Source organism: Capra hircus, chromosome 28, assembly GCF_001704415.2.
Source record: "Capra hircus breed San Clemente chromosome 28, ASM170441v1, whole genome shotgun sequence".
NCBI lineage: Eukaryota > Metazoa > Chordata > Mammalia > Artiodactyla > Bovidae > Capra > Capra hircus.
In genome coordinates this window covers 19,080,009-19,106,014 of record NC_030835.1, presented here as the reverse complement: position 1 = coordinate 19,106,014, position 26,006 = coordinate 19,080,009, and the positions used below count along the sequence as shown (strand labels likewise).

At 50.5% G+C, this 26,006-nt stretch overlaps 1 protein-coding gene across 2 annotated transcripts in view; it reads right to left on the bottom strand.

Annotated features, from left to right (window-relative positions):
- LRRC20 (leucine rich repeat containing 20) overlaps positions 1-25,047 on the bottom strand; it is a 76,327-nt gene extending 51,280 nt beyond the window's left edge. Inside the window, exons 1-2 of one of the 2 annotated variants that reach the window (XM_018042587.1) lie at positions 24,919-25,047; positions 18,859-19,003 (exon numbers count right to left, since the gene is read on the bottom strand). In XM_018042587.1, the coding sequence (XP_017898076.1) occupies positions 18,859-18,940 (82 nt within the window). In that variant the 5' untranslated portion in view covers positions 18,941-19,003; positions 24,919-25,047. The remainder of the gene's footprint in view (positions 1-18,858; positions 19,004-24,918) is intronic. The other variant, XM_005699144.3, reaches the window with a different exon arrangement.

Below are 26,006 nucleotides of genomic sequence, written 5' to 3'. Positions count from 1 at the left end.
ATGGTAGGGGATACATGGCAGTCCCAATCTCCCAGTTTGTCCCACTCTCCCCTTCCCCTGCCCCATGGCCCATATTAACTCAGTCCTCACAACAGCTCCATGAGATGGGAACTATTATCACCATCTCTGTTTTCAGAAGAAGAATCTGAGACACGCGCCTGCAGCCTTGGTTAGTAAGCAGCATAGCCGGCCCTGAGCTAGTGCGCTGCTATGTACACAGCCTCCCTAGGATATGTAACTGTCACTTAGGATGGTCAGCTGCTCTGAAACAAGAGATTTTGAGCTCCAATGAGCAGACAGATCTTACAAGATTTACAATGGATTGCTATGGACATTGGCATATTACAGTTACCATGGAGCTATATTAAGGAGGCTTAGAGTTGAAAGAGCTGGTGAAAGAATTATCCAGTGCCTGGATGTGTCACTAAATTGGCTCTGGGACCTCAGCCAAGACCCTTTGGTTCTTATGCCCTTGGTGTGCATCTCAGGTAAATGCCGAGGTTGGAGCTGATGCACTCTGAGACCCCTCATGGCTGCCATTGTGAAATCTAGCTGGTGGTTGTCAGACTTGGTGACATACTGAGCCAGTCACCTGGGGAGCTTTACAGACTCTTGATATCTTAGTCTCATTCGCAGAGAGTTTAACTTAAAAAGTGTGAGCTGGGGCTTGGGGATCAGGGGTTCTCAAGCTCCCCTGGTGATCCTAACACACAGCCAGGGTAGAGAACTCTGCACTACACCATTACCTCTCAAACTTTACTGTGCTGACAGATTACGCAGGGTTTCTATTAGGATAAGGCTTCTGATGGTGAGGTCTGTGTCGGGACCTGAGATCCTGTATTTCTACCAGGCAGGTCCAAGGACCACTCTCAGTAGCAAGGACTAGTCTAATGCAGTGGTTCTCAAAGTGGGGCCCCTAGACCATAGCATCTCCCCAGAATCCATTCATTCTCAGTCCCCATTCCAGACCTACAGAATCAGAAGCTCTCGGGGCAGGGCCCAGCCATCTGTGTGTGTGTGTTGTAAGATGTTTATTTACTATTATTATTGTTATCACTGATCACCTACTGGCTGTTTTTAAATTTTATTTATTTTTGGTTGTGCTGGGTCTTTGCTATAGTTGCGGCAAGCGGGGGCTACTCTCCCCTTGCAGTGCGCCAGCTTCTCATGGAGGCGGCTTCTCTTGTGGCAGAGCACAGCCTTCAGTAGCTGCAGTGCACAGGCTCAGTAGCTATGGTTCCCAGGCTCTAGAGCATGGGCTCAACAGGTACAGGGCACGAGCTTAGCTGCTCAGCGGCATGTAGGATCGTCCCAGATATGGGATCAAACCTATGTCTCCTGCATTGCTAGGCGGATTCTTTACCACTGAGCCACACAGGGAAGCCCCATCTGTGTTTTAACCAGCTCTCCAACTTGAGTTTGAGAATCACCCTGGCTTAGAGAGACCAGGCTGCCCCCAGCTGTTGTTTCCTGGCCCTGATGGATGGCGATGGAGGTGACAATGAAAGCAAGTCACATTCACTAAGTGCTGCCTGGTCTGTGCCCATGCAGGGGCTTTAAGTTGCTCACAGGGGTGCCTCCCGCTTCTCATCAGATTGGGGGATTTCAAGACAGAGCCACTGTCTCTTCATCCTTCTCTCTTGCCCGTTCATATTTCTGACTCTGACAGAGGCACAGGTGACCTCTGGTGTAAAAGCAGCTGGGCTGGGCTCAGGAGGCCCACATTCTCATCCCAGGCCCCCTGCTATTAGCCGTGGGGTCTCAGGGAAAGACTTCTCCGGGGGCCTTGTTTTATCTTCTGTAAATGAGAGTTTAGACCATGGGATCTGGGGAGTCTCAACCAGGCTGGACATTCTGTGACTCTTTAAGTCTACTGAACAAAGACCTTTGGCCAGTGCTCCTGTCAAAGAGGAGAGGCTGCAAGCTGCAGCTAAGTGTTCCAGAATTGTCCGTGCCTTAGAACATGCTGGAACATATACTATAACAGGGGTATCTGAGGTTCAAGTCACCCAGGCCCATGAGTAGAGAGCTGGGATTTGAACCAAGAAACCCAACTCCAAAAGCCCATGGTCTTTCCACAATACTACGTCACATCAGAGTACACCACACCACCCTCTCTCCTACCACGGTCAGAAGATAGTCCTAAAAAAAGGTAACATAGGGATTTCCCTGGTGATCCAGTGGTTAAGACTCCGCACTTCATTGCAGGAGGCATGGGTACAAACCCTGGTCCGGGAACTAAGATTCCACATGCCTCATGGTATGGCCAAAACCAACCCAAAGGTAATGTAATAATAGTTTACCCTTATGCGGCACACCTATATGCTTGAGACTTTAAATAGTTGACACAATTTGTCCACTTTAATCTTCACAGCAACCCCATGAAGAAGGTAGTATTAAGTTCATTCTCATTTCATCACTGTAGCTTGTGTTGGTTGCCCAGTCGTGTCCGACTCTCTGTAACCCGATGGACTGTAACCTGCCAGGATGCTCTGCCCATGGGATTCTCCAGGCAAGAATACTGGAGTGGGTTGTCATTTCCTCCTCCAGGCATCATTGTAGAAACAGGGGCGAAACAGAAGAGCTGCAATGTGGCCCCAGGCAGTCTACCCTGAGAGAGCTCAGTTTAGCAGAACAACACATGGGATGATGTGAAGAACTCAAACCAGAGGCCCTCGGTGGCAGGAGACTCTCATTCAGGAGGCTGGTATAGAGAAACCCATATTAAAAAGTAGAGACGTTACTTTGCAGACAAAGGTCTGTCTAGTCAAAGTTATGGCTTTTCCAGTAGTCATGTATGGATGTGAGAGTTGGACTATAAAGACAGCTGAGTGCCAAAGAATTGATGCTTTTGAACTGAGGTGTTGGAGAATACTCTTGAGAGTCCCTTGGACTGCAAGGAGATCCAACCAGTCCATCCTAAAGGAGATCAGTCCTGGGTGTTCATTGGAAGGACTGATGAAACTCCAGTACTCCAATGGCCACCTGATGCAAAGAACTGACTCACTGGAAAAGACCCTGATTCTGGAAAAGATTGAAGGCAGGAGGAGAAGGGGATGACAGAGGATGAGATGGTTGAATGGCATCACTGACTCAATGGATATGAGTTTGAGTAGGCTCCAGGAGTTGGTGATGGACAGGCAGGCCCGGCATGCTGCAGTCCAAGGAGTTGCAGAGTCAGACATGACTGAGAGACTGAACTGAAGTGATAAAGAAAACAGATTTTTCTGAAACATGAAAATGAAAACTTAGACATGGGCCTACTGGGAAGAGTCAGCACTCCTTCCAGAAGATCAAACTCCAGCACCTCTGCATGTATTCAGGGGCTGGGGCTAGAACATGGCATCCTGGTGTAAGAAGCAAAGGGCTGCCAGCCTCTGAAACACTGTTTGGTCTCTAAAGCTGGGAGGTGCGGGATGCAGAGAGCAGGCAAAACAAGCCATCAAGGACTGGCATCAATGCACCACTGCACACAATTAGGCTGCATCCTGTTATCTGCACACAGCATTGACAGCTAACTAGCTGTAGAAGGTTTAAGACAAAAAGGAGCCCTGGACAACTGCCTCCTGGCAAAGCACCTTCTCCAGAGACAACCACTTCAGGCATTTTCGGGGATTTTGCTGGTGTTTAATTGCCAGTCCCCAGAGCAGCCTTTTCCTGGCCTTTCCCCATCTGTCTCATGCCACCTGGAAAGGAAAGGTCACAGGAGAGCTCACAGTAATTGCAGAAGTCCAGAAAATTCCACTTCAATAGCGGTTATAATGGGCCCTGGCAGGGAGTTAGACAGAGAAGGGCAGAAAGGTACTTAGGAAAGGGGTAAGGTGCAAAGCATCTTCTGGGCACAGGGGGAGACCACTGTACCTGAACATGACCATGGGCTTGCTGTTTCTTCTATGTACTTTACAGATCTCTGTATTAGGTGACATTTTTACATTACTTCTTACAACTATCCTCAGTTTAAAGAAAGCAACATCCCTAACATCCAGCTACCCATGGGGAACAGGCTAAGGAGGCTGGGTTGGTGGAGATCTCTCTTGATGGGAATGGGGGAATGGGGGAAAATCCTGAAGGGCCAAGCCCAGAAGGGCTACCGCAGAGCTAGTCGACAGCCCAACCACAAACACGGCGCACGTGAGATTCTGGAGCTCAGAGGTACTTTCTCCTTGACCTCCTGCAGGAGTCCCAGCCTCTCTGCGACATGATGGGACTGCAGAGTGTCTGCCTCCCAAAACAAAGCTGAGCTTTGGGCCCCCAGCCAGAGGCATCATAGCCAACAGTCAAGAGAGGCTCCAACCACACAAGAACAGCTAGAGAGGTAAAGAAGGAAGAGGTGCCTGAGCGCTCCCTCTTCCTCCACATCCAAACTGAGGCTTTTCTGGGGGGCTGAGGCTTCCGTGCTATGGGGTCTCAGGGAAGTTACTTAGCCCCAGCTTCAGTTTCCCCTTCCATAAAGTGAGAACAAAAATTCACACAAAATCCTCTACATGCATGTTCACAGCAGCATCACTGGCAATAGTAGAAGGAGCTCAAAAAAGAAGAAGTAGCTCAAATGTATATCACCTGAGGAATGGATAAGCAAAAGGTGGTAGGTCCACACACTGGAATATCACTTGGCCTTAAAAAGGAATGAAGTACCAATACAACAGGATGAATCCCGGGACTTCCCTGGAGGCTCAGTGGGTAAGAATCTGCCTGCCAATGCAGGGAACAGGGTTCAATCCCTGGTCCGGGAAGATTCCACGTGCCGCGGAGCAACTAGGCCTGTGTGCCACCACTCCTGAGATGGTGCTCTAGAGGCTGCAAGCCACAGCTACTAAGCCCACATGCTGCAACTACTGAAGCCTGGAACCTAGGGCCTGTGCTCCGCAACCGGAGAAGCCACTTCAGTGAGAAGCCCAACACCGCAACCAAGAGCAGTCCCCGCTTGTCCCAACTAGAGAAAGCCTGCCCACGGCAACGAACACCCAGCACGGCCAGAAAAAAAGAAGGATGAACCTCAAAAAAATTATGTTAATGAAGGAAACCAATCAAAAGAGGCCACACACTGGATGACTCTCTTTACATAAAACGTCTAGGATAAGCAAATCGACAGAGACAAAAGGAGGCTGGGGGTTGCCAGGGGCTGAGGGAGATTTGAGAAATCTGGAGTAATTGCTTAGTGATACAGGGTTCCTTTCTGGGTGATGAATATATTCCAAAATTGATCGAGGCGATGGTTATACAACCTGTGAATATATTAAAAGCCACAGAATGTTACACTTTAAAATGGTGAATTTTGTGATATGTGAATTATCCTTCAATTTAAAAAAAAAGTGAGGACAAGATGATCTATCTAACCAACAGGGTTGTTCTGAGCATGAAAGAAAATGTCCACAAGGGGCCACGCACAGCATGGCAGGCAGTGTGTACTCAGTAAACAAGAGATGCTGTTACAAGGCTGCAAAGACATTGTTTTGATGTGAGAATTCATTACCAGGAAATGCTTCAGCTCTGTTGCTCCTTGAAGTAGGAAGATGGCCCCTGGCAGTCCCTTATTCCAAAAACCTCACAGCAAAGAGACAACTGTGTGTGTTATTGTGGAATCTGGGACTTGCCAAAACAATTCCTGTTTCTTCCTGGCAAACCAGCTAATCGCTTAAAAAAAAAAAAATCCTGTATTTAATTAAACCCAAAAGTTAATACCACACAGAATACAACCAAGTGATGCACAGTCACTGACTCGAGATATTAAATTACTTTGTTCAATCAATGACTCATCACTAACACGCAGAACAAAAGGGGAGAGAAACAGGAGCCACACTGATGCCAACAGCGTGGCCACCAACAGCCCTGAGGCGATCACAGCCAGGCTGAGCGGAGGTCAGGTGCTGAGTCCGACTTTGGAGAGGCAGGCCCTGAGGTCTTCTACAAAAACAACAGCAGGCAACACTGACTAAGCATCACCTCATTTGATCCTGACAACAACCTCTGAGGAAGGGCAGTACTGTCAGTCCCCTTTTGCAGGTAAGGAAACTAAGGCCCAGAGAGGTTAAGAATGCACTCAAGGTCACACAGTAAGTAAGTAATGATGGGGTGGAGCTTGGCTTCCTCTCAAGGACATCGCCCGCAGAGTGAGTCTGGAGAACTGGATTCTGATCTGCTGTTGCTCTTAACTCATCAAATGACCTTGGGCAGGCCACTCTTGGAGTTTAATCTCCTTTTGTGTAAAATACAGAGAATGAACTCAGCCCATCTCTCTCCAAGGGTGGGAATGTTCAAATCTGGCAACAAAAGAACAGACTTCTCAAGTTGTAATGTGCCCATGGGTCACCTGGAGATCTTGCCAGGATGCTGGTTCTGAGTCAGGAGGTCTGGGATGAGGCCTAAGGATATTCATCTCTAACAAGCACCCCCCCAGGGATGCTGATGCTGCTGGTCCTCAGACCACACTTTGAGAAGGATGTGGATGGTGATCACTGTGCAAATAACAATCAGACACATAGCGAGAAAGTCCGATTTCAATTTCTCAGTCCTCCAGGCCTTGCTTTTGTTGTTCAGTCGCTAAACTGTGTCTGACTCTTTGCAACCCCATGGACTGCAGCACACCAGGGCTCTCTGTCCTTCACCATCTCCCAGAGTTTGCTCAAACTCATGTCCACTGAGTCAGTGATGCCATCCAACCATCTCATCCTCTGTCGTCCCCTTCTCCTCCTGCCCTCAATCTTTTCTAGCATCAGGGTCTTTTCAAATGAGTCAGCTCTTCACATCAGGTGGCCAAAGTATTGGAGCTTCAGCTTCAGCATCAGTCCTTCCAATGAATATTCAGGGTTGATTTCCTTTAGGATTGACTGGTTTGATCTCCTTGCAGTTCAAGGGACTCTCAAGAGTCTTCTCCAGCACCACAATTTGAAAGCATTAATTCTTGGCATTCAGCCTTCTTAATGGTCCAGCTCTCACATCCATACATGATTACTGGAAGTCCCTGCTTTACCTCCTGTTTAGTGAGGGGGCAGATTCAAGCCTAACCTAAGATTTCACAACAGAGCTGCATTTTAATATTTGTTTTTATGGTTATCAACATTAATGAAAAATTATGTTGACTTTTCATTTATACTAATGACTCAAGTTCTTTTTAAATTAATATATAAGCTAAATTTATTTAAAGAAAACTGTTAATCCTGGCAAACAATAAAGCTATATCCTTTTCTACTTCGCCCTCCCCCCAAAAGAAAGATGTTAAGTAATAATAATCATAGTTTATACTCTTACAGCACTGAGCATACGCCAACCACCATTCTAAACATTCATGGGCATTACACAATTTTCATCTTCACAACTCTAGAAAGCAAGGACCTTTCAGAGATAAGAAAACTGAGACTTAGATCAGACTTAACTTGATCAGAGAGATCACGTAACTTGTCCGAGGTCACACAGCTAATGAGTGGGCTGAGCCAGTCTTCAAACCAAGGCAGCCTGACTTGAAAGTCAATCGCGTTGCTCCACCTATGACTAAGAGTACAGCTGGCCCTCTGACACGGTTGAAACCATGACCGTGACATGTACATGTTTAAAGGGACGTGGACACTTGTTCCTTGCAGGCAGGGGCAGTGTCCTTTGCTCTCCTAGCCTCCTCAACACCCCCAGTGTCCAGCACATTGCCTAGCCCACAGGAAGAGTCAGTGCATGTTCCAGAAGATACTCCCCTGATCTGCATTACTGGCAGAAGAGATCTGACAGTACTCTTACTATAGCTGAAGCTGCTGGCTACAGGGCAAGAGCTCACGTGTGCGTTTGGGCCTCTCCACGGGTGATGAGATGCCAGACGACTCAGCTTGGAGCTGGCTTCTGAGCAGAGCAGAGGACAAGAGGGCCGCAGCTGACAGCGAGGGAGACTGCACTTACCCAACAAAAGCAGTGCCCTGGGCACGGCACAGCAGCAGTTATTGACTGACTAGCCTTTAATAATGCCTTTTCTCCTCCTCAAACAATCTCTCAGGCTTGAAATAATAAGGAATCCTACCCTGGAAGGAATGCTTTCTCGGAGCAGTAAGTAGGCTTCCTGAGGTCACAGCTAGACAATGAATAGACCCAGGAAGTGGCAGCAATTGTCTCCATGTGCATGGCATCTGACTCTGCCAAACACCAGTGCCGGCTGCCAGTTCCAACCCCGCCATGACCACCCACCTGCCAGTCCTTGACTTCACTCATCGCCCAGACACGGCTCATGCCATTCCACAGTCTAGAATGCCCTTCCCTCTCCTCTCTGCCTCCAAGATTCTCCTCCCAACCCAGCCCCACCTCCTCCAGGAAGGGTACCCCAGCCTCCTCACCTCCAGCCTCAGGACACTGCCTGAGTGCTTAAGCCAGACCATCTTCTCCCAACTGGTAAACATCAGCAGACTTGCCTTCAGGATCCGTGAGCAGTGAACTTGACTGGAGGAGCATGTGTCCGCCTGCTGACGACCCCTCGGGCCCAGCACAGAGCTGGGCAAACACTTCTGGACCTAAGCATACCCCTCACCACCAGGAAGCTTTGTCGTGGGATCCCCCCTTTATAAAATGGGGGTTCAAATACCCTTTCAGGGAATGAAGAAAAGAATGAGCTAATATCTGTTGAGGCTTTGAACTCATGGTAAGAACCATCCTGTCAGAGGCAAAGATGTGATTATTCTATTATGGTTTTACAGTTAGCTGAAAGAAACCAGCTCATTTAACCCTGAAATCCATCTTGACCATGACCATGGCTGTTTTCTCACGGAGGAATCTATCTCCCTGCCCTCCACACCCTGCCCCTGGCCCTCCAGCCCTATCACCTGAATACCTCTCTCCATTCAAGAACCTGCAGGCCTCCCCAGCCACACAGGATGAACCCAATCTCTGCAGCCTGGCATTCCCACCAAGGGATCCAGGTCCAACCTCCCCTCTCAGGTACTCTGCTTGGGACTCTACTGCCACCCTCCACCTGACCCAGACTGTTTTTGGCAAACTCCCTTTATTTTCCCACCTCGGCATTTCCGCTGCTTTTGTTCCCATTAAATAGAATGTGCTCCCCTACCCTCAAATTCCTTCTTTCCCATCAACACCATGTTACAAGGTCTTGTCTAAATGTCACCTCTCCAAGAAGCCTCTGCCCACGTCCTTACATGATGGAACCGCTCCTGCCCGTAAGTTCCCGTTGTGCGTCTGCGCCTCTCTCAGGGCACCTCGTCTATCTTTTGTGGGAATGACTAACATGCACGTCTCACTCTTCCTGGCTGGGTGGAGGGCTCCTTGAGAGCAAGGATTAATCAGATCCCACTGAGGCAGGTGAGGCCAACAGACCCAAGTTCAAACTCCAGCATAAGATTTGCTGGCTGTGAGAATCCAGGTAAAACCACTGCAGCTCTCAGAGCCTCAGTTTCCCCTTTCTATGAGTGATGTGAAAACACCACCCGTCCAGAGTTGTTGAGAATATCAGATGCAATCATTTATGTGACAAAGATCTCCTGCGTTATCTAGTACATGCTAGGGGAAATACAGCGGTGAGCAAGACAGAGTCCCTGGCCTCAAGGAGCTTACACACCAGTCTGGGGAGAAGAGGGGTAAATACAGTGGCAAATACTGAAAGAATGTCAGGCAGTGACACTGCTCTCAAAAAAAAAATAAACTGGTGTAGTGGGAGAGCAGGTAACTGAGAAGCAACCTCATTGGGGTGGTCAAGGAGGGCTTCTTGGAGGAAGCGGCATTTAGCTGAGATAAGAATTAAAAAGAAGGAGCAGGGCATGCAAAGATCTGGGCAAAGGATGATCCAAGTAGCAAGACCAGCAAGTGCATAGACTAATGCTACATCTGCTATAGCTCAGTAATCAGCCCCCTCCTCCTCCTCTCACCTTTCCATCCTCTGCAGAGCGTTACACAGACAGATACACAGTGAATACATGTGGCCAAAATGAACTTGACAGAATTATAAAATTCTGGGGACAAACTGGAGCATGACAAAAATATGCATCCTAAGAAAACACAGTCAACCATGATGAGGCAAACGCCAATTAGGCAGCTCATAATTGAACATCTCTGAATAAACTACAATTTCCTAACATCTAAAGGCAAACACGGACCACTCATTTCAGCCTGGGTCACCACACTTACAGCTCGGGATGTGTCAGGGCTCCTTTCCAACAGGACTGGCTTGGCCAGGCCCCTGCCTCACCTCCCCCGATTCCCAGCTGTCTTGTCAGCCAGAGCCATGCTTGCATTTCTGAAAGCATTTCATTTTAATAACGTCCTCAACCTTGCTAAATCACCTCCCCAAGTCTAAAAATTGAGTAACTCAAGCTTTTGATGCCACAAAATTATCTATTTGATTATCCTTCCAAGCAGAACATTTTCGTTTTTTTACCAACATACATTTTTTTAAAGCTGCATAATTATCCATGTGGTTTCAAAGGATATTCCTCTTTGTCTTCAAAAAAATGCATTTCCCAGTGCCAAGGACACAGGGCAGCTAGGCAGCCTGTTTAACCACCTGCTTCTTAGGACGCCTGCTGGTCTGTCCTGGTAGGAGGGATGGCAGATACACTGGGGCTGTCAGGGACACCGGAAGTAGGGCCTCTCCGGGACAGCAGCATTTCTGCCCTTACTTCCCTGCTATATGCTTCTCCAGCAGTGTCTCTTGGGGACCTCGACTCATCAGAGTCCCCTTATCCACCCAAATGGCCCGAGTGTCCCTGTTTCAATTACATCATGACCATCTATGCCCTCCACAACCAGTCGGCTACCAGCCGCATTCACAGCCTCTCCTTCCTTACACCCTCCTGCCAGTTCCCGCTCTCAGGTCAAGACCACACCAGGACAGGCCCAGCCGTGGTAAATGCCTCTTCCTTGCTATCCCTTCTGCAATCTCACATCCATCCTATGCCCTGCAGTGCTCCACTGGAACCCAGCCCGGATCACCTCATGCCACTCCCTGCTCAGAACCTGCCAGGGGCTCCCTACTGCTGCTCAGACCAGCAGATGGAGCCCCCATCTAACTTACTGAGCTCAGATGCCGAGTGTAACACTAGTGTTTTTGAAGGGACATGTTTCCTACAATCAGGGTGTGTTCTCCACAAGCCAGCAACATTACCTGGTCCCCAACCATCAAAATAGTCCGCCCCCGGCTGCAAGTGAACACAAGGGTAAGAACGTGGGCTCTGCAGTCTCAGCACCTGGCGCAAGTCCCCAGACTTGCAGAAGTTGCTTAGCTTTTCTGTGCCTCAGTTTCCTCCTGTGGAAAATGGGGACAATAACAGCAGTTACCTCCTAAGGCTGAGTGACAATTAAATCACAGGGCGGCTGTGAGGACTGAAAGAGCCGTGGGTATTAAATTCTTGTAAGCTCAGGGGTTCTCCTGGTGGTCCGTTAAGACTCCACCTTTCCGCTGCAGGGAGCATGGGTTCAATCCCTGGTTAGAGAACTAAAATCTGGCATGCACCACCACGCAACCAGAAAAAAACCCCAAAATAGACAGAAGCTTGCTGTTAATTTGTCATGAGTCATTATGACTCTGAAGATCACTTTTCAGGCTCTCTTTAGAACTTAACCCCTGGGTAAGATAGAAACGTCACTAGAGGAATAGTCAAGGTGGCATTCGAGGCCTTCTGAGATCGGAGGCGCCCTCTTCCTCCCTCCCCGCTCAGCTCCCTCGGCTTTCCCGTGTCTCAGTCTTGCTATTCTCATCGCCAGCACCCACCTGCATGCCGCCCCACCTGTGCTCAGACACACTCACTGAGACCGCCCCTCTCCTCACTCCCGTCCCGCACCTACAGCCCTAAACCTGCTCCATCCGTTAGGTGCAGCTGAAATGCTGCCTTTTCTGTGCAACCCCCTCAGCACGCATGCTAAACCATCGCCCCGTGTGTACACGTCTCAAGTCCCGTCTCCGGGACTTGCGGCATCTCCACACCACCTAGGTCCCAGTGTCCCCACTGCGATGAGACCTCCACCTCCCACCAGGCTTCCCTGGAGGCCCCTCATGGCTGGACTGGCTCTCATAGCTGGGGTGGTTTCTGTAGACTGAGCAATGAATGGAAAACTGAGGGGAGAAGACTGAGCGATTTGCACCCTCGGGATGAAGGAATTCCTCCATCCATTCAGCGCATGTCTTTTGCGCAACAACACTGCATCAGGGCAGCATCACAGCAAACAGGACTCAAGGAACAGGTGGGCTGTGCTCGAGAATGTCCACTACAGACCCCCACCCCCCGCAATCCTTATTCTCCCTCCTTCTAGAAGTCTGACGTCTGCAGCACGGCTGGGAGGGAAGGGGTGGGGCTCTGGCCATAAGAGCTGCTTCCCCTGAGAGGGGACTCCAGGACACCCCCCCCCAATAGAGAGCCTTGAGCCACAACTAAAGGGCTTTGGGATCCTGTCCCACCACTGCTATACACTGAAACAACCTCAGGACCCAGCCTCATCTCTCGCACTCTAGAGCCAGCCAGGGTAACATCATAATTGTCCCTCTAGTTCCACAAGACGCTGTGCTGGGGGCCCAGAAGACCAGAGCACAGGATGGGAAGAAGCCTAGCCTCTCTGTTTACTCTCTGGGCCTGTGCTTTGCGAACTAGATACATGTCATATTGTTGTTTTAGGTTAAACATATATAGATTTTTAAAATTGGAGTATAATTGCTTTACAATGTTGCGTTAGTTTCTGCTGTACAGTGTGAATCAGCTATATGTATAAATATATATCCCTCCTTCTTGAGCCTTCCTCCCACCCCTCTTAAGTGAAGTGAAAGTGTTAGTCACTCTGTGTCCAACTCTTTTGCAACCCCATGAACTATCGCCTGTCGGGCTCCTCTGTCCATGGGATTCTCCAGGCAAGAATACTGGTGTGGGCTGCCAAGCCCTCCTCCAGGGGATTTTCCTGACCCAGGGATTGAACTCATGTCTCCTGAATTGCAGGCAGATTCTTTACCGTCTGAGCCACCAGGGAAGCCCACCCCTTCCCCAAGTTAAACATATACAGTTTTTTTAAGTATTTCTCAGAGTGCAAACACCCAGGGAGCCACAGAATACATTTCTCTCTCCATCTTAAGAGCTGCCTTCCAAGACTAAGCTGTTCCCTTTCCCTCCACAGCTCCTTTTATATGCAAGGCTGGAGCTGCAGAAAGGCCCCCAATGAGTGCATGCCAATTTGAGCACAGAGGCAATGTCAGACTGTGGCTTGGTGCAAAAGGATAGCCAGAAACCCCTACCCGAGCCCCTCCTCGCCTGCTTGAACAGTGGGCTAAGTCCCACCCACCTGGACATGGCCCTCAGTGTCCATCTCTCTGGGTCAGTTCAGAAGCAGCCAAAATGCCACAGGCATGCTGGGCTGGGCTGACATCACTCAATCATCTCTGAAATGAGAAGGGCAGCCCAGGCCCAGGCCCTGCATTTCTGCACCACAGGCTACTGCCTTGTGCCAACTCAGTGCCAATGAAATCCATAAGCGCTCTGAAAGCTCTATTGGCTTTCCTTTCCATACTGATTATTTACCCCTGAATGATACCCTCACACAACAACCCCCCAGCAGGGTCTCACCTCCACCCCTTTCTCCACACTAGCACATCCTGTTGACACCAGACCTCCTGATCCCCCACCACCAGCACCCACATCCTGCTCTCTCCAGAACCCAAGGGCCAAAAACTGAAGAAGAGAAAGATCAAACTAAAGAAAGGAAGGAAAAGCTTATCACAACAGTTGGGAGAGTGGTTACCTCTCAGGTGGGAGGGCCTTCTGGCGATTCTGGCAATATTCCATGTCTAGACTTGGGTGGTAGTTACATGAGTCTTCATTTATAAATGTCTGCTAAACTAAGCATATATGATCTTATGAACTTTGCTACTTGTGTATACCTTTTCATAGCTTTTTTTTTTTTTTTTTTAAGAAAAAATGATTGGGTGAAGGCCACTTAGAAAAGAAAGCCAGGGTGACCTCTCTAAACAAGAAACATTTAGTTTGAACCTTAAGGTATGAGAAGGGCCCAGCCATGAAGAACAAGGAACAGCATCCCAACAAAGAAAGCAGCATGTGCAAAGACCCTAAGGCTGGAAGGAGTTCAGCAGTTCAAGGAACTAAAGGGTGGCCAATCTGGCTGGATATAATGAGAGGAGTCCTGAGGGGCCCAAAGTGCAGTGGGAGAAACTGGCATGTGTCAGTCACCCCCAGGTTTGTAGTACCAGCCTGGGTTTTACTCTCTGTGCAGGTGGAAGCCAATGAGGGTTTAAAAGAGAGAGAATTACAAAAGCTCAGGGCTGGAGCCTCACCTTTACAGGGAGCCTCACCTTTACAACTATGGGAGACTGGCCCATAGTTGGGGTTAGGGTGAGATCCAGAACCCCAGCTTCCTGATTTCTGATTCAGAGCCCTTCCCACAAAACAGAGCTCCCATCTTCTTCTCAGCTCACCAACCACACTCCACTTGGCGCCAATCCTGCCACAGCAGAGCTGACTGTACGGGCCATCAGGCTCAACAACTTACAGGCATGAGCTCCTAGAGCAGTGGTTCTCAGTGGAGTAGAGTTCTGCTGCCTGGGGACACTTGGTAGGGCCTGGGGACACGGTTGTCACAACTTGGGGGGGTAGCAGCAGAGGAGACTACTAGCATACAGCGGGTAGAGACCAGGAAAGCTGCAAACACCCTGCAATGCATGGATCAGCCCCCCACCAAGAATCACCAGCCCCCAGAGTCTACAGGGCCAAGACTGAGAAACACTCACCGAGGGATATAAAGCCTTCATTTCAAATAAGTGCTGCGCCCTGAAGGGAGAAAAGCCCTCTGCTCAGGGGTGTAAAGGGGAGGGGAGGATCAGGGCCAGTTCTCAGCCTCCCAGGACCCCCTATCCAGAGAGATCAAGTCTAGAGGTGGAGTTTTAGGCAGAAGGCTTCGGGTCACCCCCTCACATCACAGTCTAGGAAACAGAGAGGGTAGCAGGGGCTACCCCCTCCTCCCCTGGCAAACACCCCCCCACCCCAACCTGCTTCCCCAGCTGAGAGGCAAGAAGTAGAGGATGGCAGGTTTGAAGCTTCCAGCCTTCATGATAAATAGACAGGCAGTCCCGGCCAGGCTGGGGGCTGCCCTATGAAAGCCGGCTCCCCACTCCATGTCTTCAGAGCTGACCTGCACCCAGCTGACCCTCAGGACTCTCCAGGCCAGATGACACGGCCCCAAAACACAAGACACACCCCCCTCCCCCACGAACAGCACCAGCCGCCTGGGCTCTAGGCTGGGAGCCAGAGACCCAGAAGCCCTCCTGGGGCAAGAAAGACTGCTCCCACCACAAACCCTGGCTGCCCCCTCCCTCGGGGGGGCTGTGTGTGTGTGTGTGTGTGTGTGTGTGTGTGTGTGTGGCTGTATGTGTGTGTGTGTGTGGCTGTGTGTGTGCGTGTGTGTGTGTGTCTGCCTCATCCTCTTGACTGGGCACTTCTGGGGCACTTGAGTCCTCCGGGGAAGGCACATATACTACGCGCTCATTGTGTGTTGACAAAGGAGCCGGTGGCAGTGTCTGGCCCAAGGTAAGATGTTATTCCGATCCAGTGAGTGTGTACGCGGTGCTTCCTGACACTTCCCCAGCACCCTTGCTCAAGAAAGGAGCTGCCAAATCAGCTGGCTGCGGAGTCAGCTAGGACTGGAGACACAGAGTGTGAGCTGGCCGGGGGCGGAAGCCCTTGTTGGGACCAGGTGCTCACACCCAGCGACAGCCTGGCCAAGTCCCCGGCTCAGCTGCCTGTCCCCAGATCGGCTGGTAACAGGGTGCCATCTGCTGGTGAGACAGCAGAAAAGTGGCCCAAGTGTGAGTGAGCCTGGGAGGAGAGAGGGAAGGCTGGAGGGGAGGGGGAGAAAGTCTTGGTCTCCTCACTTGGTTATCCCACAGCACCCAGCCTAGCCCCTCAGTTCCCTGGGGATGGATCAAGTCCATTTCATATTCATTCTGTCTCACACACACACACACACCCACACACACACAGATATCTAGAGACCTCCCCAGATAATACCTCCAACCCCCAGCCAGTCCTCTATAACACGCCAGGAAAAGAAAGTTCCAGATGGTAAATAGTAAGCCAGTGGTTCCCAAAATTCAAGGCAGGGAAGAATCATACAGAGTTCATGTTAACATGTAGGTCACCACGCCCACCTTCTGAGATTCCACTGTGAAAGCTCCAGAGTGGGGTCCACGGTTTGCACGTAAGCAGACATAGCCCTTGGGGGCAGCCCCTTTCTGCTTACCACCTAAGACATCTTAAACAGCCACGCAGATATTAGACTCTCATTATTTTCCTCCTTTCAAAGGACAAGGTCGGCTGACTGTGGTTCCAAAACAGTGTGAGAGGAGAGGCAGCCTAAGGAGGGAGGAGGGTTACTTGTGTCTTCAAGCTCTCCTCTTCCTAGCCACCTCCTCCCCACAATGGGGGCAGCAGGGGCCACGGGAAAGGCAGGGCTAAGCTACTCAGAACTGTGGCTGAACCTGGCTCCAGCTCTAAACAGCTGTGTCACTAGTAGGCCACTCACACCCTCAGCCTCAGCTCCAGCATCTGTTAGACAGAGGAAGCTCCTACTTCATTTCTTTTTTCCACCTTTTTGGCATGTGGGATCTTAGTTCCCCAACAAGGAATTGAACCCACACCCCCTTTATTGGAAGGCAGAGTCTTAAACGCTGGACCACCAGGGAAGTCCCAAAGCTCCTACTTCGAAAGAAAGACAGCAGAGGAGACAAGGGAAATACCCTAATGCTAGGGGACATTTAGAAACACTGCATAAAAAAGTTCCACGCTCCAGTTTCTTCACCTGTAAAATGGGGATATTAATATCACCTCTGGCTTACAGTTGTGAGAATTAAATGAGTCAAAACCAGTAAAGTGCTGACAGCGATGCCTGGCATTCAATAACTGCTCCTACCACTTTGATGAGGGAGGCACAATTACCACCCCCATTTCATAGACGAGGAAACCAAGGCTCCAAGAGGTAAAGCAATCTGCTAAGGGAGCAAGCTAGTGGGTGGCAGAGTGGGGGTTCAAACCCAGGCCATATCAGTGGAGGAGAGCCTTGAGTACTCAGGTAAGTGCAACCAGATGAGTGACAAGCACAGGATTCCAGAGTTCCTCTCCTGAGGGCCCACAGCCCTCAGCTCCCCATGCAAAAGCTCTCCCCTTCCCCACCCTACGCGGCCCTCTGCCAGGCCTCCCTCCCAAACCAAATGCGGTCCAGGGGCTAAGACTCCATGCTCCCTATGCAGGGGGCCTGGGTTTGATCCCTGGTCAGGGAACTATATGCCACATGAAGACCGAAGATCCCAACTAAAAGCTGACACAGCCAAATAAACGAATAAATAAATAAACTTTAATAATAAATGAATATATTTTTTTAAAAAGCCAGTGGCTATCTTCAAGTCTGTTTGCTGGCAGAGATGTTTCGCTCACTATTGTTCGGTTCAGCCAACACCACTATGTACTTACAAAGTGCCGGATACCACTCTGGCTCTTGGCAGGTGGGGGACAAAAGACACAGGATCTCTGCCCTCCAGGGACACTGAATGAGTGCTCCAGAGGAGGAAGGGAGCAAGGGGTGGATCAGGTAGGGCTGAGGGCTTCCTGGAAGAGGTGGTGACCAAGCACATCTTGAAGCTGAGTATCCCTCTACTTTCTGGGCCACCACCCCCTGCCCTAAGACCCTCAGAGACACCTGAACAAAGGCTGCTAGCAGAAACACTCCACCTTCCCAATCTCTCAGACAGTAACTCTCTTGGAAATGCTCCTCCATGAGACGGAGAGACAGACAGACACAAGTACACACATGCCTACCTGCTGGTGAAATTCCTCTCTGTGTGCCAAAGGCCCAACTCAAATCCCAATCCAGCTACTTGTACAATCATCCCCTGGGCAGGTCTGCACTCACCTCCTCTGTGTTCCTGCCACACACCTGTGACTCTAAGGGGGCACTTACATCCCAGCGGGTCACACACACAGATCACACACACGCACGCTTATATATGGTGGAAAGTAAATAAATATCTGAAAGTGAATGTGTTAGTCACTCAGTCGTGTCCGACTCTTTGCAACACCATGGACGGTAGCCCGCTAGGCTCCTCTGTCCATGGGATTCTCCAGCCAAGAGTACTGGAGTAGATTGCCATTCCCTTCTCCAGGGGGGGTCTTCCTGACCCAGGGATCAAACCTAAGTCTCCTGCATTACAGGCAGATTCTTTACCATCTGGGCCACCAGAGAATCCCCAATAAATGTCTACTGAATCCAACTAAATGGGATGGTTTGCCTATGTGCTTACAGCCTCAGGGTAGCTACATGGGCTAAAATGCTATGACCAGTTCAACAATATATGACATGATTCAATTAAAACAGTGGAGTGAAAAGGTGCCTCTTGGCTAGGTGACCTGGAAAAAGCCCACTTGGCCTTCCCCCCTCCATCTCCTCATCCGAAATCTGTGGTTAGTCATGCCTGGTGGGTAACATCCATCACGGGGAGGCTGTGAAGATTCAGCAAGGTCACACTCATGAGGCACCTGTGCATGTCCTGGGGCTACCTGGAGTGTCATCTACCATCACCTGGTACAAGGGCACATACATATTTGCAGCTGTCAACAGTCCGAGGGCAAGCAGACGGGCTCCCAGCAGATGACACCCCTACTCAGGGCGTTCCAAACCTCTTTGATTATGACCCATAGCAAGAAACATGTCTTATCTGGGACCCCATATATACAACTGAGCACAACTACAGTAAAATCCATGGAACACTGCCCTTTATGGCGAAGGGTGCATACTGATACTGTGTCTTTCACCTTCCCCTTCTATCTCATTTCCAGCCTGATTCAATAAACCACGGAGAGGGGGCCCTGCAGCTGGAAAAGCCATGCCCTCACTCACCCAGGGTGTCGGAGCCGCTCTCCACGGTCTCGTTGACCTTCCTCGCAACTCTGGCCACGGCCTCACCCATCTTCCTCAGCATGCAGACGTGGGTATCCTATCGCCAGCCACCAGGCTGGTCTGCTGCTCACGAAGGAACCTGCACCTGGGAAGACACAGGGCCATGAAGTGCCCACCCACAATCAGCCAAGGACCCACCCCTGACCTGCCTTTCCTGGGGACCCAGGCTGCAGGAAGTCTGCAGGGAGGGCCCCAGGCCACTCACCTCCTCCTGAGGGGCCCAGAGCCCAGGTGACATCTAGCTCAGCCTTCAGAGCGGCTGATCCACCCATCAGCCCGGCCCTACCAGCTTCCTGGGAGGGTTAACATGTGTGACCTCGCCAAGACCTCAACCCGTGTACAGGCAGGTGTGAGGACTCTGGTGTGTGCTGGCCTGTGACTCACTGAACTGGCAGGGCAGCGGAGAGGAGGCAGGGTGCAGCCAGGTGCAAGGAGAGACACCTGTCCCTCCATCCCACAGCCTCAAAGCCCTGCCCACTGCTCCAGCTCCTAGTTCTCCTCACCCACCTTCGCCAGGCTCCTTCCATGAGCGGGAAACGGGGACACAAAATCTCTGCTGGGTCAGACCTCACCATTTGGAGAGTGGGTGGTCTCTAAGAATTCCCTCCCCATGAGGCAGTAAGGAGGGAAGGTTACAGTTTTAGTCGCAGACCTAATTGTCACCCTGATGCTGAGTTTATTGGCAAGACCCCAGGGGAAAAGAAAGTAGGGGCAGGAAAATGAGAGAAGGGAGACGGGATCACTGGAGAGAAGAGGCTTAAAGAAGGGTGAGGATGGGATTTCCCTGGTGATCCGCTAGTTAATACACCGTGCTTCCACTGCGGTGCGTGTGGGTTTGATCCCTGGTCTGGGAATTAAGATCCCACATGCTGTGTGACAAAGCAAACAAGAATGAGGACATAATCAAAATGATCAAGTGTTGAAGACATAAGGGACTCAGGAAATGCCTCCAACTCCTTTTTATCACAGAGAAGAAAACTGAGGCAGAGAGAGGGACTCAAGAAACCTGGCCAAAGTCAAACAAAGTAAGTAAATGGCAATAATCTAACTGAACTCCATCTCCAGTGCTCTCTTCTTTACAAAAGTCACCTACACTGCCAGAGGCAGCACCTCATGGAGAAAATGAATTTGAGGCCAAGGTCATTGCCCTTTTTTGCTCCTGGCTCCCAATCCCAGATCCACAGACAGCTCAAGGAGCTCTGAGAGTCAAAGACAGGACAACGTGAAGGGCAGAGAGAAGGGGGTGAGGGTACTGCTCAGAGCTGCCAACAGATACCAAGGAAAAGTCCACATGAGCTTCCTGGACAGGGAGGCCCAGTCAAGCCCACTCAGCTGCTCAGGGAGTCAGTGATGAGTTCAGTGTGTGCTCGCATCTCGCCAAGGATATACACAGGCCTAATGCCCAGCTCCGGCATTTCTTAGTAGAGAAGCCTTGGGAAAGATTCTAACTACTCCAAGCCCCAGTTTCTTCATCTGAGTAAGAGCTCTAGTAATACCTTCCACCCTGGGTTCAAATGAGGATTGAACAAAAAATACGTACCTTTCTAGATCAGGGCTCAGGACACGTGAGTTACTTCCTAAACGCTAGCTGAAAGGATGAAGCAGGACATGTGCAGACATGACACCAGCACCTAATCCCAGTTAAATATCCAGATGACTCTGAACAAACAAGTCAGTGGAACTCATCCTTAAGGAATGAGTAGAACTTCTCATCACTTCACCTCTAGGAAATCTTCCCAGATTGCCCCCACCCTCAGCACTCTCTCCTCCCTGAGTTTCAGGAGCACTTAAAGACTTAGCACAAACCTGGGTTATTTATGAGCTTTTAAAAATATACATACTTGTCCCCCCAATTGGCCTGCAGGCGACTTAAGACAGGGAGCAGATATATACTGTGCTTTCCCCCTGCACTTTATACCACATACTGAAGAAATGCTCAGTTGGTATCCCCCAATGGTGACATCAATCAACAGCCATCATTTGGGTTTCAAATCTAAATACAAGTCAAACAACTCTTACAACAAAGAAACTGTCCAAATAGAAGGGTCATGAGTCATAACAAGGCCAGGTAGGCAATTTGCATAAGATGTGCCAGGGTAGGTCAGTAGGGAATAGTTCAGACTAGGGCAAACTGGACTCAACACCTTCCCCCTGCTACCTTTAAGACCATCCTCTTAAGCCTGAGTCACAGCAATGCTGCTGGAAACTTGCAGACTCAGTTGAATGCCTTTATGAATGAGAATCCTGAGGACCCAAGAAGAGAGGTAAATCAGCTCGACAGAAACAAAGAAACCTCCTAACTCCCAAGACTAGGTTTCTTCCTACATACCATCCTCCCTTCTTTACTCATCTCTAGTATTCATCATCAATAATCACAAACATGTATTGAGCAAAGGTTAGGGCTTCCCTGGTAGCTCAGATGGTTAACAGTCTGCCTGCAATGCGGGAGACCTGGGTTCGATCCCTGGGTCAGGAAGGTCTCCTGGAGAAAGAAATGGCAACTCACTCCAGTATTCTTGCCTGGAAAATCCCATGGACGGAGTAGCCTGGCCAGCTACAGTCTATGGGGTCACAACAAACAACTCCACCACTGAGCGACTAACATACACAAGGTACAGGGCAAAAGCATGTCAAGGAAGGAAATATAAGAAATAGCTCTGACTTCTGATTCTGATGAGGAAGGCTTTTCTAAGGAACATCACCAAGGCAATCCTGGCCTCACAAAAGAAAGTAAAGGGAAGGTAAATCTCCAAGCTTACCCAGGGTCTGTGCTAATCCTGGTGGGACTGGCTAGGCTGACTACTTTCAATCAGGCACTATACCTGCAATTTCTACCAGCTGCCACCAGGTGGGAGCAGTAGTGCCTTAGGTCAGAACCCATTGATAAAAACTAGTTAAATTAAAAACCTCACCAGGTGGTGGCAAGCTCAGACATCCTATAATGTGGGTCAGAGATTGGACCTCAAAGCAGGAACCGGAATAGCCTGTAAAATCTGGCTATCAAAGCAAATTACTAGAAGAGGCCCCTTATATTCCAGAGGATGCTTTGCATACAGCACAGATACGCCCTAGACTCCCAAGAGGTTCCAACTGCCTAAAATCACTACTCCACTCTGAGTAGGAAACCATGCTTCCTTCACCTAAAACCACCCCTCTACCAAGGGAGAATTCCTTATAAAGTCCAGCTGACAGTCCCTCTTGCAGGTCAGGTGACCAAGGCCTATTACTCTTTGGCATAGGCAGGGCTGAGATGGGAGGGTGACAAGACCACATGCATATAAGGCCCAAGATGGGGTAAGAGGGCCGCAGAATTGAAGGAAGAACAAACTTGAGATGATGAGAGTCTAGAGTGTGTCCCCAAAAGCGATCCTACAAGGCTGCCCAACTTCGCTGAGAGCTCCTGCTCCTTTCAGCACCAACCCAACACTGGACCTCTTTGACCAAAAAGTAGCAAGAATTTATTGAGCATGTAACAGGAGCCGACAGAAAAAGGGGTTGGGCCGGGGGTTGAGGGGCTGTGGGTGGAATAAAGCAAACTGCACTTCTTTTCTTTTTGGCTTTAAATTGTTTTAAAGAAAAATAGAGAATTGTCTGAGTCACACATGAGTGATGGAGAGAGGTATGGGCCCACTCTTCACCAAGTGTGAAGCCCCCTAGGCAGAGCCACCCTAGGATGTGAGGGGCCCCTGACTAAACAAGCAATTTGAGTCAACCAAAATCTGTATCAGCACCACCACTCTGGCTGCCCGTTCTCATTCAGTTCCATGAAAGGAAGATCATGCTAGCCAGTGGGAGCAATCAGTGTGCAAGGCAGCACTCCTGGAACCAGACCCCAACCACAGTGTCCCAAGACAAGTCAATCCCACAGGCCCAAGTTCTGGGCTCCTTAAGACATCTGGTCAACCCCACAGGCAGGGAAAGGGGTAGCTGAAAATCAAAGTGTCCCAAAGGAGATAAATAGGACCCATCAGCCCACATAGGTCTATTCTGGGCTTGGGGTCCCAAGCACCAGAGGGCAGCCTTAGAAAATTTCAAGGAAAGTGCTCTAAAGCCTGGAGACCCTTCAGCACAAGGTCCAAACTCATACTCACACTATTGCTGACCCAGCAAAACATCCCTCTCCAACTCCTCTTTCCTCAGAGTGTGCACTATTCCTAGGAAATGTTTAATCCAACAAACGTGTCCTGGGCCCTTCTATAAGGCCCACACTGGAAGAGTAGAGGTGCAGAGACAGAACATGGGCCAGGATGAGCTACCCATCAGATAAGAGAGACTCAGCGACAAAGGGCGGAATGAGCCACATGCTGGAGGTCACGGCGCCAGCCTGAAGAGCACGTGTGCCCTCTGCCATGAGGGCACAGGGCATGGTTGGGAAGAAGGAACAGAGGCAGGGGGTGAGCAGAGGGACCCAAAATGACAAGAGAAAGAGGAAGAGAGGCAGCCAGTCTGTCCCTCAATTCCTGGGGAAGGGGGCTGGAGTCCATTCTACAAGTCTGCAGGCAACCACAGGAGTCTTTTGAGGAGAGGCAACTAATCCAACCAGAGTTTTGGAAAATTATCACTGTTGTGAGCAGTCCCAGTTGTCAGCTGGAAATATCACCCTCCTCACTGGGTTGTTTTGAGAAGTAAATGATACATAATTTTTGAGAAATCTCTGCAAAATGTTAAGCACTTCCCATCCAAGTGCTTCACTAAGACATTACTAATACGTGTTTAAAACCACTTCAGATGGTAAGTTAGGATATAATAAATGTAATGCCAGAAAGGAAGTTGTCCTGCTTTGAGAGTGCTGGCAATAGAGCCCTCTTGTATCTATAACTTGGTTTCACCTGGATACAGGTTTGGGGAGAGATGATTTTTGCTTAAACACTGACTACAGCCCTCCGACAGGGCTCCCGCCCTCATCAATGAGAATTCTACCTTATCTGAAGCCCCAAGATCTGTGCAAAGGAGCTGCTGCAACACCCCCGTGCGCACCAGCTGCTCCTATATTTAGTTACTGGTGTGGTCACTTGGGAACTTTAGAGCCTGGCAGCCGCCCCGAAGGGCAACTGGAGCCTCTTGCGCCATGTGTGGAAGCTCCCCCCACCGCTGGCTGCAGCGGGTCCTCTGGACCTCGCCAAGTTAAGAAGCCACTGGAGAAGTGAGAAGCACTCGGCTGGATCGGACCCAAGGAGCCCCGAAGGCCCACTCGAGGCCGGAGTTGACCCACTTCTCCACCCAAGGGAAGAAGGCCGCAGGGGCGAGAACGCGACGGGCTGCCCGCCCTGGTTTTGAGCCACGGGGTTCGCAGAGCCCGGTGCACGCTTCTGTATGGGAATCTAAGCATCCTCGGGCTGCCACCTCCCAGGACTGAGGGCGGTGGCCAGGGCAGGGTCCCCAAGCCTCGCTCTAGGGGCCCGCCTCACCGTCTTCCCCACCCCCCGGCGCCCGCAGCCAATGGCTCCTCGTCGCCGGCCCTCCGCTCACTCGGCAGGCGGGGACTGGGAGGAATAAAGCCAGCAGAGGGGTAGAACGCTGGTGATCGCCGAGGGCCGGGGACTCCCGCGGTACCCCGAGGCCGAGAAGCCAGCTCTGGGACAGGCAGTTCCCCAGAGCGGAAGCAAATCCTGAAAGTGTGGCTTCAGGGACGAAATTTACAATAGCCTCTTCGAACAGGGGCGCCTCCCACGGAGAACGGAGGCCCTCTTGGAACTGCTTCCCCAGGCTCCCTATTTCCTGGTACCGCGGCGCCCGCTCCCCCGAGCCAGCTGCGGTCTAGCCGCAGTCTGCAAGCCAGAACCGGCCTGGCGCCGGGCCCCTTGGCACTGCAGAAGTCGCAACTGGTGCACCAATGCTCCTTCCACCGGGTGACTCGGGGGAGGGGAGGGTACTCTCCAGAAACAGGGACATTTCTCTCCCTCTCTCCCCCAGCCCCTCCAGCGCTTAGCCTCAGACTACGTTTACTTTACGGGGCACGAAAGTGGTGCCCGATTCCGGGCCGATCTCTGCTCCACTTACGGCGACAATGCCTCCTAGCGCCCTGCGCAGCGCAGTCACGCTCCCTCAGCCGCCGGCGGCGCCCCATGCAACAGCGGCTAGCTGAAGCCCTCCGGGAGGGGCTCGAGGGGCTGCGGGCTCTGAGCGCGCGGCCGCTTGGCCAATAGCTGTGGCAGGAGGGGCCGCGAGGCGGGAGTAGGCTGCCTTGTGCAACCAATCAGTGTGCCGTTCCCCACGCCGCGCCCGGCAGCGGTGCGCCGGGAAAGGCGGCCCGCGCGCTCGCGTCCTCAGGGTGGATCCGCTTTGTGTTCGACTTCTGGAGCAAAAACGCTCTGGATGGCCGGAGTGTAGAACCGAATGCGCAGCAGTTTCCAGGACCAATATGACTGAGTGTCCGGATTTGTTTTTCTCAAGGGAGCAGAGTTGAACTAGCCAGATCAGGGAGATGGGGACGAGGAAGCTTTTCTCATAATGCCTTAAGGCGCCCATTCAGGTTTTTAGAGGCAATTAATTCTGGCTACTGCTAAGTTACTTCTCCCCTCTAGATCCCAATGTTCATATCTATAAAATAGAAATTAAAATGTATAAATACCTACTTCACAGGTCATTGTGAGGATTAACACATGAAAAGTTTAGTGGGGTGCCAGGCATGATGGCTCAGGGAAGGGTGGCTGCTTCATAGACCTAAGTTTACAGAGGATTTCCCATAGATTCTTTTTTTTTTTTTTTTTTTTTTTAAGGCAAACCAAGACCTGGCTGCATCAGGTCTTATTGGGGCTGGAGGGATCTTCCTTGCCTCATGCAGGATCTTTCATCGTGGGGCACAGACTCAGTAGTTGCCCCACCACACATGGGATCTTAGTTACCAGACCAGGCATCAAACCCACCTCCCCTGCATTGCAAAACAGATTCTTAACCACTGGCCCACCAGGGAAGTCCCTTTCATATATTTTTTTCTAGGCACTGTGGGGAGGACCAAAGAGATGAGGGCCTGAACTCAACCAGCAATGGTGGTCAATGAGTCAAACGTTCCAATAAACAGAAGCGTGTGTGTAAATATGTGGGAGCCCTGAAGACATAATGTTTAATTCTGCCCCCTGGGGATTGGG